This window comes from Polyodon spathula, chromosome 23 (genome assembly GCF_017654505.1).
Source record: "Polyodon spathula isolate WHYD16114869_AA chromosome 23, ASM1765450v1, whole genome shotgun sequence".
Taxonomy (NCBI): domain Eukaryota; kingdom Metazoa; phylum Chordata; class Actinopteri; order Acipenseriformes; family Polyodontidae; genus Polyodon; species Polyodon spathula.
In genome coordinates, this window is record NC_054556.1 from 9,445,124 (window position 1) to 9,463,963 (window position 18,840).

Consider the following 18,840-nt stretch of genomic DNA (forward strand, 5'->3'; position numbering starts at 1 on the left):
CGGTACACATTTACATCCGCTTTCTCTAGCAGGATGAGGTTGGAAGCTTGCATCACTTAGCTAAAACTACTTTTGGGGAATGTAAATAATCTGGACTGTTAACAAGAATTGAAAAACAGTTCAAAATGATAACGAATGCACGGAAGGCTGGTATAATGCTGTAAACCGACACTGAAAATAATGTGTTGTTATAACATTTTACCCCCCACCCCCCCCCCCCCCCCCCCCCACACCCCCCACCACTCTCCACTGACAGTGTGACCACAATGGAAGTCCAAGGCCTGTGGACAATGTGCAGGGAGTGAAGGTATGCAACAGCCTCCATCACCTGCCTAATGACGTTGCTGGTGTCTCGCTCGGAATAGTAACCCTGGTCCAGGATCCAGTCAAACACCTCCCTGCCTGTGGCACTATGGAGGGAAAGGCAAAGTATGTGTAGGGAGGCCATGCTCTGTACCATCCAACGCATGTGGGACCACCTTTATTATTAACATTACAACAATATTTGAGCCTGGTGTGGCTACGTGTGTCTAATCATACAGTTATTATTAAAACAGACATTGCCTCATGGTCATCATTTGTCAACACAGGGGCACTTACAGTTCGAGAAATATGAAATACTCTTTTCTGGTTTCAAAGACGTCCACCAGCTGAAGTATGTTGGGATGCTTCACCCTGCCGGAGAAACAGAGAGAGGGGATGGAAAGGTTAGGAAAGAGAGACAGTAGCTTACAAACTGCAAATCAATTCACTAAGATTGCACTTTTTCATCCATAATATATTTTGTACATACATCTAGAAAACTGCTTAGTCAATTCTTTCGCATAATTTATTGATAATATCATAATCTAGGGGCATGCTGTGATGTCTGTCTGTACGTAACGAGGGCTGTCAGTCATGGGGAGGTCATTTTAATGTCACTGATAGCTCACATGTAGTTTTTACAGCCATACAGGGTTATGACACACTTGCTTTTTTCTTCAGTTTTTAAGCTTGATGATATATCATTTTTCCTTATCAGGCTAAAAACAAGCTGGAGGAAACTTACATCTTCAGGATGGTGATCTCGTTTTTGGCAGCTTTTCGGACTTTCCTCCCATCCTTCTTCAGGAACTTCTTGCAGGTGGTCATTTTCAAGGTCGCTTTGTCTTTGGCCCGGAAAATTTCGCAAAACTCCTCCCTGTGGTGAGGAAATCAAGGGAATCGACTGATGGGTCCCCTCAAAGAAACCTTCTTTAAAGCAGGATTGTTCAGGTTTGCAGTGTTTGAGTTGTTCAGTGCTCTCTTTGTAAAGCGTCGTTGCTTTGTGAGGACTGTGAGATTACTATGCGGGTTCTTGCAGTTGTATGTGTAAGCAAGTGTTTTACATCTCATACTCCCAGAGCAATTCATAATTGATACTATCCTGTTATGTTGCTGTTTCAAATCTAAATTATTTTCCATGAATCAATGTCCTGCTTGTAAGGAGAACATCACATTATCTAATGGACTTTTGCACAGTTCGGGCAAATCGAATGAAAAAATTACAGCATGTCAGTTGGTGTCTTTGCTGTAAATGCTCAAATTTATGCAGAAAATAAAATCTTTTCAAAAAAAGACAAATGGATTAATTTTAGGTAGAACAGAAAATGTGGTTCTGCATGGCTAACACAAAAAAAATCTGTGCTTGAGAACACATATAACCAATACCACCACTCACTGTTTTTGTGTAACCTACTTAAAATCTCTATGAAACAGGCATCACAAGTGAAGCAGAATAACATAACAATTAATTGTACTGTATGTTGAAGGAACAACTGTACATTTTCATGAAATGTGACACTGAGGGTGTGATATTATGAAGTAAAAATAAATAAATAAATAAATAAAATAAAATACAGGGTACATGCGAAGTACAGAGATTCATACTCACGTTTTAATAATCTGTCCCAAGTCATACTTTTCCGTCACCTCAGAAGGATTGTTATAATCCTTCTTCTCCCCCAGCGTTAGACAGCCAAATGGCATGGCCTTCTCCTGCCCTGCCCACAAAACAAAGCCAGTGGGTCAGCACGAGAACAGAAGAGGACTGCAAGTACAGCAGAAGAAATAGATTTTTTACTCAACCTGTATTTGCTAATGCTTCAGGTAATAGGAAAAAAAAATAATTCTGTAGACCCTGTTCATATGATCTACGTGTGTTGTTGATGCGATTTACAACTCATATCTAGACAAACCAAAACCAAGTCATAATACTGTTCAAGACCTTTAGAGTGAGCAGATCAACATCAGACAACAACAGTTCCTGTAAACTGGAAATTAAACAGGACTTCTTACATTTTATATATACAAGTGGACAGAAGGATAACTAAAGGTTAATTCAAATTTACTAAGCTTCAGATTTTAACCACTTTAACATAAAAACTATACGTTAGACATGTGATGTATGACTGTCACATATTATATATATTATTTCTTTGACCTCATGCCATTGCATAAGTAATAGGACTCACATGCCTATGTCTAACAGCAATATATATAGTACTGGACATCATTTATGGGTAATACAGCAATTACCTGTCACCAGAGAACACCACAAAGCACGTCAGACCTTCCAAATCGGTTGAACTGAGCAATTCATAACTGTGTAATATTTAAGATTGTCTGTGCAGGTAAAAGCACTGAGAGACAAAATTCACAAAATGTGTTTTGCAGTCTGTAACAGCAAAGCAAGCGCAGGGTGACAGAATGCTGCCATCATGCCAGCTGGAAGCTGCCCGGAGACAGTCGCTAAATTCAGGTTTTTTAGTGCTGAAACCTTTTGAGTTTTCAGGTACTTATTGTCCAGGGTAATTGTATGACTGTCACAAGACACTACAGAGTAGAGATAAAAGGGAGCTTATAACGAACAAGTACTGTATCTCATGGTTAGTAAGTGGGTTAGATGATTTTCTGTCAAATAGCAACAGTCAAGTCATTTTTAGAGAACATGAAAATGTGTAAAAATGTCAAGTAGTGTAAATCTCCTCTCATTAAAGAAATGTCAAAGCTTTTACATCTTGGAATGTAAAAGCAAGTAGGTAAAGCATGTTGAACTATCCATTAAGAATGAATGGCTACTGGTTTAAAACTGGTCTGAGCAAACCAAACAATGACTTAAAGATTGGATAGTGAAGTGTATTGTATGGAGGTTTGTATATTATTAAAAGAAGAACAGTTTCCAGAGAAATGTATCATATAATAACAATAATAATAATGCTATCTTTGGTGATATGAAAGCTTCACTGTTGTGGGTGTCATCAGAAACCCTCATTAAAGTTACAGCTTAGTTATGTACAACCTTGCTGGAAGAACTAGTCCTTATGATAATAACACAGTTATGTTGTGTGGATCATACACATAGCTGCTGTAAGTGTCTAGCCCAAAGCTGTAACATGAAAGCAATGCATTATGAATAATTGAAAAGATCTGTGTTTGCACACGAGACCCTGAGAGCCCTCGGTCTTAAATATGCATCATATGTATCTGAAGTGCAGCAACAAGCCTGTTTACATCAAGGCAAGAAACCAATAAAGCACACACTATATTATACAGCTATTTTACTAAAACATTTCAGGGTGTATCTTGCCTTAATCGTGGATTTCTTTTCTATCATGCAGCCCTGTCTGTTATACGATGCTTTACCGTACTTCAGCACGGTTCTCTATGTTTTTGCTATCCTTTCACTGCAGTTACACAGCTTTAATATTCTTTTACCTTGCTATCATATAACATCCTATTAAGATGACTGTTTTAAATGTAATTTAATTTGAACAATGGTGCATTTTCTGAAAGGAACAAAAAAAAAAATATGTTAGAGGTTTAAAACTAGCATTGATTACAGAACAGGTACACAATCATTCTGGGAAATTCCTTGCGAGTTAAAATAGTTTTATTGTCAGAAACTTGCTCTAATCAAGCATCTATAAGAGAGTTAATAAATGACCCCTGGTGGGGAGAAACAATATAGTATGAAATAGCTGTGCTGTCAGTAAGCAGTCAAAAAAATCCAGCAAGGAAACTGCAAAACTTTCGTCTTACCTTTTGTTCTCCCAATAATCCGATTTATATACCACCCCTTTAAGAAGAGCTGCTGAAAAAAATCTGGGTCAGCTCTTTTTTTATTTCTTTTTGCAAATTGTTCAAAGCCTCACACTCATCTCCAGGGACACACATAACATTCCCTCAGTCTCCCATTACACAGTGGCTGTCAGAGCTGTTGTTTAATAAAAAAAAAGTATTTACGATTTTAATAAACAAGAATGATGACCGCTGATTACCCCATTCATAATAATTACCTCTATAAATCCTGCTTCAGGCAAATAGGTGCATAGTACAATTATCTTTATTTGTCTGCATCCATGATCAATGTAGAATATTATACAAAATCAAACCAAAAAAAAAAAAAAAAAATCAAAGTAGAAAAAAATCTTAGTTCCAGCAGTATTTCCAAAGGAGAGTGTTTGTCACCAAATGTTAACAGTGAAGGCAAATAAAGTGTTGAACAAAAGGAAGGGACACAAATAAAGACCTATGCATTAATAAAGCAACTAACAAAAGAAAGCTTTGTGATTTGAAATTGCTTCTCCCCTTATGTACTAATAATATTCCAGTAGCTGGGGATTACATAGCAATTTGCCCAGGCTACAGATATATGAGGTGCCTGGATATAATTATGCTGTAACTAATTTCTCCCATTATAGAAATGATTAATTTTCAATTTTATTCTTTTGGGGAAATGTATCTGCTACTGATATCGGAAAAAAATATAATTTTGTATTTTGGAAAACCATTAACAAACTGACAATGTTAAACGGTTTGTATTCAGCAGTTAGTTGCTTTATTTCTATAATAGCACAGGTTAAGTGTATTTAGTAAATCCATAATATTGTTATTAAAATCTTGACAATTATTAATCAAACAGTTTATCAAAATTGACTTTTAAAGACTGGTACCGGAAAGCTTGATGTCATGCTATGAAGCCACTTAGACATTTCAAGACTTTCATCCACCAATCAGGAAGCTGCGAAACATTCAGATGGAATGTCAAGCTTTAAAAAAAAACAAAACCAAAAAAAAAAAACAGAAGGAAAAGATAAACGAATCTACTGATATGAAATGTTTAAATGTACAATAAGAAAAAAAAAAAAGTATTGTTTATCGGTTTCTATCACAATAAAACCCTAATGGATTGGGCATTATCTTGGTAGTTGACCTTGTCTTTACGGTAGAGCCCTCTCCTCTTTCCTTCGCGACACGTTCAACAAGCAGATCGCATTCCCACTAATCAGGGCTCTATTGCATAAGTAAGGACGTTTGTAATAATGCCAAAAGGTTTTATAAACCTGCACGGTTATATGCAGAGTCCTTTTTCATTTTTGTAAACTTCTGTTACAGATATACTCTTAATTCTTTGTAACTGAACCATTATGTATGCAAGTGCTTGCAGCAGACAGGCTGTTTTTATATATTTTCTTCTTTGGATGTCTGGGTGTTCGTTTTGATCAAATTTTTCTGACTCTTACAGCTTGTGAATGACTTGTTGGACTGATTTGAACATCTGTATACGCCTTCATAGGGAAACGGAACGCACACATTTGCAGATAACAAAGTGCTCCCCTCAAAGCACTCAAAACACCCACCCACAGGTAATCGTTTGCAAGCACACATCCCTACGATTTGTGGGTCAGGCAAACTCCCTTTTAGATGAATATTCTTTATAGTACAATGCAGATACCAATCTTATTTTCCATTTGATATATTTTTATTAACAATTTAAATCATGATAGCATCCTTGGAGGTCTGTGAGGTCACTCATGTAAAAGTGATTAGTTTATAGTGTCCCATGCTTTTCCCATGTGCACACTTTGCGTTCACCAAGTTTCTTACCTTGCACTACTATAGTTATGTGTGTTTTACCGTGCCTGACCCAACTCTACCATGCTATCAATAAACTCTACCACGGTATACTGCTACAATCCAGACCAGGGTTTAGAAACACTTCCTGGTAAGAAGCACATGAACCTCTCCAAACAGAAAAGGGTTTTGCTAATGGGAAAAGTGACTAATAGACATTATTTATCCCTTACCTTCCATGACATAGCTGTCATATCAAAAAATGCTGGGAAGCAATATATCCATCATCCATAGCCATCACTGAGCACTCAACGGTGCTAAATTTAGAAATACTAAGAGAATTAATACAATTAATGACAGATGTTTCAATTATTGAAGACACTGATAAAGACTCCAAACGTCTGTCTTTGCATTTATTAAGTTTCTTTTAGTATTTGGTATACCCAAATTGTACAGATGACAGCCACCCTTTAAGCCCCCGATAGTGTATTGATTGGGAGGTTTAGAGGTGCGCTGGTACATTGTAAAACCACATGTGAGCTTGGTTTTGATCTATAGGGACAGAAAGACATCAGCAGATGAAAAGTGGGATTGACGTCTTTCATTTTCACTTTTCATTAACAGTTCAAGGTTCATACTTGCTCAATGTTTTGCAAAGATGCTAATTTTCCATGCCCATTATTTAATATTTAACTACTCAGTAAGCTTTATGTGCTAAACCTAATTAATATAATTGACTATGCAATTAAAACATTGTTGAGTCCAATAATCCTTAATTACATTTGGGATGGCAATAAACCTTTTTTTTGTTGTTGTTCAGGGTACCCTTTTCTGTCCAAGAGAAATGTGTACATTGCTATTCAAAATCCTAAAAGTAAATACTTTTAATTTAAAATAAATAAATAAATAAATAAATAGGCATTGCCTACTTTTCCTTTGCCTTTGTGAGTCTTTAGCGCCGCCAAGTGGAAAGTTTCAGATTGCAGGATAGTATATAAAAATGTGTCGGTTGCACTCTGCTAGAAACTCTTTGAATATTTTTCTGTGACAAAGGCACTTTAGACTTATATGAATCTCAAGTGTTCTGTTCATATAACTGCTTTTATCAAAATAGACCTACAGTATACAGAGACTGCAGTAGATATGGTATGCTATCAAAGCTTCCTGCTTTAAAATATTGACAAGACAATTACTTTTCCCCTGTAGCTGTTTGGCAAATAGGTTTGTTGCAAATAGAGGGTAATGGAACCCTATTGCACATAGTAGATACATTTTTGGGCACTTACATTTCCTATTCTCTATGTTACTGAACCGCAGATAAACCAGTACATTAGTCATGGTGTGCCTTTTACTATTTCTCTGTCTGCATTTAATGTTCTGCAAGATCATTTCTGGGGACTCTTCAGCATGGTAAGAAGACATTAATCATAATGTAGATAGGATGACAAAACTACCAATGACATTTGTGATTAAAGTAAAAACAAATGGCTAGATAGGGTGTCACCCAACCCATGCCACAAGGGGGTCTAGTCATGCAAAAGTAATTTATATAAAACAAATATCCCATTGCCGAATAAAATCTCATATGAGGGATACAAAATACAAACGGCAAGGTATTCCAGTCTTTCAGTACCCGATAAACTAAACGATCTCATCCACAGCGAGATGAGAAAGTAATGGCTCACCCAGGAGTGATCCCGCCTATTGAAAAGCATTGGATCACCTTGAACATTAGAAAATGACAGTCCAGGAGTTACAACTGGACAAATATATGATAAGGGAATTCATACAAAAAATTGGCCACTGTCTGAACATCGATGCAGTAAGGGTGAAATAAAATAACACTGTTTCCCAAAAGACTCATATAGTTTTCTGCCTTTTCGAATGCAATGGAAAAACAAAACGATTTGATAGGATTGAATAACTTAAAGCTGCCATGAGTTATAGCAGGTTAGTTCAAAGGCTGCCTGGAGCTGTCACTTTGCTGCTAAATATTATTATCAACAGAGGGATAGTATTAAAAAAAAAAATACTGTTTAGTTTTATTTGTTTTTTTTTCCCTGAATGAAAGTGGAATTTTGTCAGTTATTTATTTATTTTTTTTTTTCACCTGCATTTTAAATAGCTTCTACTATGTGGGGTGCCTGTCTCCTCTTTGACTCAAAACACTGGTATTACCAACCCCCTGCCAGAACAAAGCTGTTCATTAAAATGTTAGGATTTAAAAATACAAAAAAAATTAAAGCACTGGATAGAAAATAGCAAATAGTCTCCCTCACATGGATTTCGTGATGCAGCTTATATAAGACGTATAGATAGATAGATATATATATATATATATATATATATATATATATATATATATATATATATATATATATAGATATATATATTATATATATATATATGGAACCAACATTAATGAGTCAGAATGTTGTTACCATTAAAGGGCTAACATTCTCTGACATTTTTAAGTACACTTGTCCCTTGAAGGCAAGGTCTGCTGGATGAACCTGGCAGAAGAATGGACCTACAGCCTCATCATGTAAAGGATCCTGCAGTAATGGGAACTGCTAGGGTGTTTAGCGGGAACAGTTAGACTGAAAATGAAACAAAGAACCCAGAAATTGCCACCAGAGTAGTGAATTTCATTACTTTTCTTCTGCACATGCAAGTACAGCTCCTGAGGGTTTGACTTCAAACTGTCACAGTCTGATTTCCTTATGAAGCCTGATTTGTCAGCCTGCACGGGCTGTATTCATACAGATGATGAAAATTGAAATGTGTAAATTGAAGAGTTTTCTTTTCGATCATATAAACAAGTTACTCGATTGTAAAATGCTTGAACCGGTATGCCAGCAAGATACATCCACCACCGTGGCTATTAATACTAAAGTAGAGCTTTCTGTTACTATCATATAAATTCTAATAAATAATATCCTAAAACTCGTGATTTAGCTTGCTGCATCAATTAGTCTCCTTTTTACTAGCATGTGTCTGTATTCATCTCTGTCAGCACCAATACGGTCTTGTGGTGTTTACTATTAATTAAGTTGTCTTCAAAGCTGTCACTCCTCTGTGATTTTTTATGACGAACTCTTCTCAACAGATTTCGGAAGGAATAATCTAAGAGTTTAAATCTTTTGAATCCTGGGGCATTGGTCTTTCAATGCTTCCCTGTTTGTGGCACTGCACTCTGGAGTGAAGAGGGCTGACACAAGCGACAGACGGCAGCCAACGCGACAGCTCGCCCAACGTTGTTTGTGTCTAATCATCAGAGCCTTCAAAACAAACCTCTCCCTCTCTCAGCCTGCACTGTATCAAAGGACACAGAGCAAGAACAAAATAATGAACAGAAAAAAAGATATCAAAATCAATTATTTTTGACTTGCAGTGCCAGCTGACAGTTTATCTGATCTCCAGTTTATTGAACCTTTGAATCTCATCCAAAAGAGTTCTCCCAAAGTTTGTCAACTCTCCCTTTCAATCTTCCAGCCACAGTCATCTTCTGTCTGTCTGCTAATGCCATATAACTGTCTCCCTGCCATCTTTCCATCTTCATATTTGTCTCTAGTTCTATATGCCAGTATTGCTGCTGTCTAACAATGTTTGCACTAGTTTTAATAATATCATTCTTCTGTCACAATATACTCCTTATATATTTTTGCAGCTATTGAAGAAGAGTTTTGAGTTACACAATAAAGTTATGTTAATTGGAATCACATAAACATTTAAAAAAAAAAAGCTAAAAGTGGTCTAAACTGCTGAAAACACGAATCATGTTTAGTTATATTTAATTAGGAAATCAACAAACTGTACTTATAAAGGAACCTTCACAGTACCCATAACTACAATAAATGCAATAAATGCAAGGAATGCATGAGTTACTGGAGGTATCTTTGAACGGTTTATACTTTGGAAAATGAAAAAAATAAATCATTATCCCCTTCTACGGCACTTATGCAATCTCCGTTGTGAGTTTGAGCATTTCACTTTGATAGCATATTTTTAAAATCCAAATTAAATTGATTCCTTTTCATGTTAAACATGTTCCCAAAGGATCACCTCAGTGGAGCTCATTGCTTCCACAATATTGGGCAGGCACATAATGCATGAAGGTTTTGTTGGAAAACCCTTAATATTACTGGATTACTTTCACATGAACAAAAACAAATAATGTCAGTGTAGATTATTTATTTTAAATCAAAATTCTTATTAGACACCCTTGCAGTAATGCTCTATATGCTTTCTTGTTCATTGCACACAGGGCAGCACAACATGATCCAGTTATGTTTAATTATTCAGTGAAGTTTGTGGTGGACATGTCTACAGTTAGGTCTAAATCTTGTATATAGCTCAGTCTATTCTCCAGAACTGCCCCGAAAGTCATCAACTTTTATACAGCAGTAATTTTGAAATGGAAGCACCTGCCTAAAAACACCAACTATCAGCCCTATCAAAGTCAGAGCTGTTCTGTTGCCCATCCTGTCTGAAACAACAAGGGAGATGCAGCTTTTATATATTACTGATTTATATGAATTGGGCAGTATAGAAAACATTTGAAAAAGTGGTAATAACATTTACAAATACTTGAAACCTGGAACAAAGTAAAAACAGCCCAGGTATGAGAAAAGCTCAAATGGGGATAAAATATGGATGTAGGGCATAGGAAATAATAAATTAACAATGTGATGATTAATAATTAAGGGAGCCTGGTTACTGTTACAAAAGCAAAACTTATGTGGCCAAACAGCTTGATTTCTCTACATCATGTTTGCCTCATTTGAAACATGTGAAGAGCAAAAAAAAAAGTGTATTGACAGAACTAGAGGGGACTTTGAATCAGAGAGGCAAAGAGAAAAAGAGACGAGCACAGCACCAGCAAGCTTAACATTAACTCTGACATCTGTGCAGCTCTGCTGCTTAGGGATATATTGTGTATTAGCATGGGGATAGGCTCTCCTGCAGTACGCTGTGCGTGGTTACTGTGCTCTTGCAGTTGAGGGACACTGTTACTATGGTTTGGATTTTTATCTTAGCAGCCCTTCAGATGGAAAGATGACATTACAGAGGTTTTTTGAATGACTTTGTTAAGATGTGACAACTTTCTTCTTCTAAAACAGCAATGTCCACAAACCATGGTGAATTTTACAATAGCATATTCTAATACAGTTTTAGCTTGAGGAGGTGGTGGGGGGGGGGGGGGGGGGGGGGGGGGGGGGGGGGGGGGGGGGGGGGGGGTCACGTTTAAAGGCACGTACACAGCCATTCATTCAAAGTTTCAATAAACTCAAACAAATCAGTAACGAAATGTATTCAGTATATTATAAAATTGCTTTGTTATTTTCTGAACTGTTCGTTTTATGCTTTCTGTATTGCTTCATTTGAGGCAGAACATACATTTATACAAACCGAAAACAAGAGGGGTTTGTCAATCTTAAAAAACAGATGCATGATTAATCAGGAGAGCAGAATTCAGGTAAGATAAATACAATTTGAATAAGACTTTCCCTTTTAAACCTGCTTGGCACACTCTGTTATAAATGTTACCTTTACCTTTACTTAAATATTTAAAGAAATATTTTAAAACACTACAACCTGATGAAGAAATGACAACGGACTATACAAACGGATAGCCAGTGTTCTACTGAGCTAAACAGTTCCACTTCCTAATACTAATGCTGAAATGTTTTCTTATGGTTGGTTTGATATCTCAGCTACAAGGCATCGTGACTTGGCTATGCAAATGAAATATGATAATTGTTTTTATCCTCGACAGAAAGGCACATTGCACAACGCTGCATTTCTGCAGTTGCTGCTCCTCTCCTAACACAAAATTGACACAACATAAAATATTTCTTTCTGCACCGCTTTTCAGATTTCAAAGTGGTGATAAATAATTAGAGATGGTTATAATTTTGCTTACTGATAATTGAAGATCTGGCTAAAATGCTGACTGGTTATTCCCACAGTGCAGTAGTGGGTGAGTTACCTCTTTATTGGGTGAAGACCCACTTTATTATAGTTCCGTTTATTGCAGCTTTGTTGTTTTAAAATAAAGGATGTTACTGTATTCACCAACAAGACTAGTGCGTCCCTTTGATGTTATTTTGTTCTGGAGACAAGCAGTGCCTATATTAAGAAATCAACACAAAAACACAGCTATGCATTTTGATGTCACTAGAACCGTACTGCCTCTACCTGTCCACTTTCTGTGCTTTAGTGATTCCCCAAAAAACTGCAAATAGTAATTGGTTGTCAATAATTAAATAAACAGAGTTGATACTGAGCATCACTCACAATATTTATTGACTAAAACATTAGTGACCACCTACCAAAGCCCACAAAGCATAGCTATAAGCACATTGTTTGAGTTAAAATAGGTGCTTTCTGTCTTATGGGTTTCTGAGATGTTTATTCTGCTTGTCACAATACAGGGCTCGCTTCACAACACTCTTTCAATCAGAGTTGTGCTTTCTGGTGTCACTCCAGAGACGACTGGGTTCTCAGTTGTACAGGAACCAACTATCAAGGAAGATCCTTCTGCTTTCCCATAATTGGTGCAGAACAGTTAAGGTGTCTCGTTATGCCACGGAACCAGTTATATGGTGGCATGGTTGTGGCTCCCATTTGCCCAATAATGCCATTACACTGGCACTTTCATTCTAGTTGTACAGTGGAACATAAACAGCATGTTCTTGTAACTATGGTTATAACATTATAAAGGGGGAGCACTGTAGGGGAAACATTGTACAAAAATCTAGACAAGTTCCAGTTATATATTTAATTAATGAAGATATCTGTAAATTGGACACATTCGGTTGTATATTTATTTGTTTAGTTATTGTCTTAAGAGGGCAGTATTTAGGGAAACAGAACTCTCAGGATTATTTACGAGCTTCAAGCTGCTGAATTTTCTGAAGACAGATGGAGTTGTCTGAAAATATCCTGATAGATTCGGAATCCTAATTAATGTAATTTGAGAATGGGAGATGTGTCTCTCTCTCTCTCTCTCTCTCTCTCTCTCTCTCTCTCTCTCTCTCTCTCTCTCATTCCCTCTGTTACTCATCTCTATTAAAATCACGCACAGTGCTTGCAGCCATCCTGTGTTTGATGTGACAGTCTGGTTTTGCAAGCCTGCCCGTTTCTATATGAAATGGCCCAGTTTCTCTTGGTAACTCCCAGGGAAGTTTGCCTGTTGATGCACCACTGACTCTGCTCAGTAGCCATCTGCACCTACTCTCCAGCCTGCTAGTCAAGCACACTCTTATCAAAGTGGAAGACATGTGTGTGTCTGTAACGTGCCTTTTGGTGTCCAAAGACCAAGAAGTAACCCCCCCACAAAACATGTAATCTTATAACCAGCTGAACTTAGAACATGCCCTTCTACTCAAACACAGACAAAATATGTCATGGTTTGTTGATACTGTATTTGTTTGGATGCAACTTTTAAACAAACCCAGTTCCTCAAGCTGCTAAGATACATTAACATTGTAGAAATATTGTAACTTACAGGTCTCTTGATCTGGCCCTCCTACTATGCACTGGACTTGTCTGACCTAAGCACCATGTTATTGTATCCTCAACTAATGTATTATTCACTACTATGCCATTGTAGTTATAACTTGTAATCCTAAATTGCTCCATCCTACTTTAGTAGTATTATTACACTTACTGTAAACTATATTTAAATATGAATCTTACATTGTAACCCTGTACTGCCCTATACTACATGTAAGCCACCTTGGAAAAAGGCATCTGCCAAATGAATAAATAAAAAAATAAATAATGATAATAACTTAGTAGTGTAGACTAGTTATAACTTAGTCCTGACACAGTCAAACTGCAACAATAAAACCAGAAGCAAGTTTCTGAATGGGAATACAATGAAGAATCAGATCATTAACAGTGTTACCTGCAATGCAAGTGTCAAGTTATATCTAGTCTCAGTTTATTCTCTGCCAGAGCTTGTATTCACCTCATTCTTACTTCTTCTTTTCAACAAGTCAGTCGACAACAATCATAATAAGGCAAGACTTTAAAGGGCTGAAAGTTACACCTACCTCCCCCTAATCACACAGTATCTCTTCTCTCTCTCTCTCACCCTTTCTCTTTCTCCTCCTGCCTCTCTCTCTTTTAGGCTTTAAATGAGCTCCTTAAGTGTGTTTGCCAGAGCTTTGGAGACTATTACATACATAGTAAACCAGGAATTTAGAGAAAGGTTCGAAATACAGCAGTCACAATTTGCAGAAGACCAAATTAATACTTAAAGCAATTTGGGGGAGATGGGATAATTTTAAAGGACCTAACTGATATACATGGGTTCACACACGCACACAAATAACACGTCACACACAGGCTATGTCAGTTAACTAAAAGGTACACAGTAATTACAACAGATGGTTAAAAGACCATTGATGCAACGTCAACATTTGGCTACTGCTGGCACATGTGTGCTATGCACAAATACCACTGCAAATGGATAAATATAAAAATCAATGAGGAACAGATGTTATCTGAAATATCAATGGCTTTTGCCGATGTACTGTAAAACCTCTTTTAAGACAATGTATCACTCTTACAAATCCACAGCTGTCTTTTGCATTTTGATAGGGTACTGTAGGTTTTACTTTAAACCTTTTGAAGTGAACTGGACTTCATACATTTTTAAATTTCCATCCTCCTTCAATCTCACAGTTGCAGTGCCACAGTAACATGCTCTCTCAATCCACTAATCAGGCACATAATAAAGTCTGGAAAGGATGAAACTGCTATGCAAAAGGAATCTTATTTCATCCCTGAATTTCCTAAATGTCTAAAACTTTTAAAGCCCATTCACACCAGCAGACTTTCAGGCAAGTTTTTTCTGCCCGTTTTTCAAGTGGCTAATTACTGGAGACGTTTTAAGCAGTTTTCACTATGTGGTTTAAGTAAGAATTGTTCCGATATTGTGGACTATGTGTTAGCCTGACACTTTTCCTGTAAGGGTTCACTTTATTTGATTTATTTTTGTTGTTTTTGCAACTTCATGTAGCACAGATGCTGATTTCTTAAATGAGTTCCATCAGAATTCGAGTTCCAGGCAATCATTTGTATAATACTGACAGATTGTTACATTACTTGCATCACTTTTAATTACAACAGTATTTGAATTATTTTTGATAATTTATCTTTATTTTAGGTTTTTTTTATATTTTTATTTTAATTTCTACATCATATTTATTTATTTTTTGTAATTCTCTAATTTTCTCTAATTCTCTACACAGACTGAAAACAAATCAAACCGATTGAGTGATCTGTTTTCAGTCTGTGTATTTTCTCAGGCTGTAAATAGGAATGGACGCCAGCTGGCAGCTGACCTTATTTGTAGAATTGTTTCTGTATATTTTGCAGATGCTCCCTTGCAAGTAAATATAGGCGCCCCCTGCTGGGGTAACAAGCAGCAGTGTGGATGTGGAGATTCCTAGTAATAGGATCTCTTTCATCCTTCTCAATTGATCTTAATTAAAGGCTTGTTAGCCTTTTCCTTCAAAGATATCAAAGTGTGATGTCCCAATTACTCAATTAAATAGAAGACGGCCTGCCAGTTTTCATTTGTATTTCTCTTTCAAAAACCAGATCAGTATTTTTTTATTTACACTGCTTTTTTCATTTTTTTTTTTTATTCTTTCTGCATTTTGTGTATGAGTACTCATTATTACAGTGCTGGGTGACAGTGCTTGAGAGAAGTGAATGGTCTGTTCTTGTGCTCATAATTAGGGTCCTGAGTGATGGTACTGGAGAGGTGAGAAAGGGGTGCATTAGTAGTCATTACAAAAGTTTAGATTAGCTTAGAATGTATTAGTTTGATCTAATTGGGTCAGTTTGTCAACCCAATCCGTCCCAGTGCTGCACCTGCCCTGTGGATAGACAGAGAGTGTTTCAAGGAGCTGAGCAGGAGTGCCAGATTGTTTTTTATATTCCTAAGTCCACAGCCGCTAAACCCACAAACCGCTTGCTCTCACCCCCGCTTATCCCAGTGTAACAAAAGCTGGATAAAGGAAGCGCATTCCAGAACCTGTTTGGTTTGTTCCGACAGAAATACAAATCGCATTTTTCCTTGGCAACAAAAAAGATGTCGAAACCAAAGCGGCTTATGGAGCCAGCACGCTGTCAGAGACGTTGAAGGAACTGTCTCCCTTAGCAGAAGCTGACACTTCTTTAGTTCAGTACATCACCTCCTAGTGCAAGATTATATTTATAAAATACACAAGTAATACTTTGGTGGCAATAACATATATACTGTAGTCAGCCTTTAAACTCAGACTTCCATATATTTATATATGTGTGGCAAAGTGGTGAGTAGATTCCCATGGGATAAAGTGTCATGCCTTTTAGTCCAGGGTACACTGCTCCCTTTATCTAGTATCCTCTCAGGTCGGGAGGGAGATCTAACACCAGGCGTCATTCGATCTCTGTCACAATATGAAATACAGTAAAACCATGCATTTTAATTATTCATTTAATTTACCCAATTTAGCATTATAAATGTTTTTCTCCAACTTTAATTACTCGCTAATCACCATAAATAGCAATCATAAAACACAATGTTTTTTTACTTCAAGTTGTTATTGGCAAAATCTTTTGCTAAATACTTGTCAGGTAAAGTCACATCAAACTCAGTGTTTTTTTTTTTTTTTTCCAAGATTGTTCATGCTGTAGCCTCCTGTTGCCACTATAATACACTACAGGTGCTGCATTAATAATGTGGTTCCTTTCTAGTTTTGAAACATTAACATTTTTTGAGTCCTCTCAACCTTTTCATCTGAGCCCCGTAACGCAATTTTACAATACTGTGAGATTCATAAAGAATTAAAGATGAAGCACCTACAACTACACATTTATGAATAAGAAATACATATTTTTGTACTTCTGCTCACAGTTTCATTTGGTAAGGTTTTTTTTTATTTTTGCAGGCATGACGCAATTTGCTGCAATACTTCAAAGGCTTTGCTTTTCAAGGGTCTGTGAGTCGCAGTGAAGGTAAATTGATGAGGAGCTGCAGGAACAGGCTTCAGACAAGCAGATTCAGGGAGAGTCTTGCTGCTTTTGGGAGAGGAGTAACAGATGGAACCAGAGTTTGCGACTGACTTGTTTAATTTAATTACCCCCACTGCATGCATGCAAAAACCCCCCCCCCAAAAAACCCAGATTCCTTAATTTCTACAATTCAATAGTTTTTCTATCTGTTGTTTCAAGTGCTTCTAATTAAATGTAGTATTGGCAACATTGGTCTACTCATTATTCTATTCTCTGCTGGGTTCTTTTGGAGTAACCATATTTTTTAAGTAGCACACATCATTTCCTGTATCACACAACCCCTCCCATGGTTTACCAGAGTGGGGGCAGGGCAGCTGATCTGCAATTGACCTTCAGCACAAGAAGTGATGCAGTTCAATGAAACAGTAGTTTAAACGTCTTAAAGGGGAAAAGGTTTTATAATGGCCATAAATAAATAAATAATATATTTTGGTGAGTTAGGGTTGTCTAAGAACCAGTAGTAAAACCTTAATCGAGAACTCTATATACTAAGCAACATAACAGGTTGCCTAGGTTATAAAGTGTTCTGTGTGACAATGTCTTAAGCACATTTTGAGTACAAACATAAATACTGATATGGCTGGAGATACACCCCCTGTACATCTTGCATCTTCTCTCTAACCGGGCAGGGCTCTGAAAAGCAGATGTTGTGATTATACAGGACTTGTCATGCCTAAAACCTTTTCCTATCCCTCGGAACCTGTGCCGGAATGAGCAGGTAGGACAGGTGAACCAATCAAAATGCTGAACTTTGTGAGTAGAGTCGGGAACCAGTGAAAAGTTTCTGATTGAACAGGCTGGATTGAAGCCGCTGATGTTGTGAATTCACAAGAAATTTTGACGGGAAGACCAGGTGCATAACTGACATAAAACTAAATTATCTGATCAAAACTGACTTATGACCAGTGATATGTTAATAAAAATATCAAAACAATCGCAATGATGTTGAAAAAGATATTGCATGAATACGTACAACAATGCAGGAAACTAGGGTAAATAATGTGTTGTGTTTGAAACCCTACAGCTAAAATATTAAAAATATTAAGCTATGGTGTGGTACAGTACTTAAAGCTTTGGGTACCACTAGGAGAACAGTTTATTATTGTGAATTTTTTTACTTAAGATATCCCAGTGATACAGCAATTAAAACAGATCTTCAATTGTGCACAGTTTGAGAGAGCAATGCAGACCAGAGCTTGTAAATATACAGTGCCTCCTTGTCTATAACACCAAACCTACCCACAAGCAGAAGGGCATTACATTTAATTGACCTCTTATGGCTATGGTCAGCCAGAGCAAAGATCTTACCCTTAATTTGCACCAGTATTCTTGTCACGGATCCAATTTAGTTTAACTGTTCAATTGTAATTTCTAGACATTTCTAATGGTACTGTTCAACAGCAGCCCTATTCTCCATGTTGATCTGCAGGCATAATCCCAGAGCGTTTAGCCTGCTGCTCTTGTGTTTTAGGATTTTTGTTGGAAGTGTTATCAAGATCATGCATTTCTTCAATGTTTAGAATTTCGCAATGGTACATGGTAGATCATGATGCAAGATTTAATACATAACGCAATGTCATTTTAAAAGTACTGGTAATAGTGATGTCAGGCAAAGTCAGGAGTCATGAAGGCAGGAGTCACAAAGTTTTCGCTATCATTTGTCTGAGCCACCAGGGTTCACTTAATTCTTGCTGCTAGTCATATTTTTGTAAATTTATTATTTTTTTTTTTTTTTTTTTTTTTTTAATAACAAAAAAACAACTTATTTAATATATTTGTATTCTCCCAAGATTTGATCTTAAAATATAAATTTGAATATTGGTTCCCACGTTGTCGTTTTATACTTTGTAGAAACAATGATAAATGTGAGCTATCTGAACCAACAGG

General features: G+C 36.8%; 1 protein-coding gene across 1 annotated transcript in view; it reads right to left on the bottom strand.

The window, feature by feature from the left end:
* LOC121297803 (caM kinase-like vesicle-associated protein) overlaps positions 1 to 18,840 on the bottom strand; it is a 40,738-nt gene that overhangs the window by 3,773 nt on the left and 18,125 nt on the right. The window contains exons 2-5 of the mRNA XM_041224309.1: positions 1,913 to 2,021; positions 1,049 to 1,180; positions 601 to 675; positions 263 to 410 (exon numbers count right to left, since the gene is read on the bottom strand). Of these exons, the coding sequence (XP_041080243.1) occupies positions 263 to 410; positions 601 to 675; positions 1,049 to 1,180; positions 1,913 to 2,007 (450 nt within the window). The 5' untranslated portion in view covers positions 2,008 to 2,021. The remainder of the gene's footprint in view (positions 1 to 262; positions 411 to 600; positions 676 to 1,048; positions 1,181 to 1,912; positions 2,022 to 18,840) is intronic.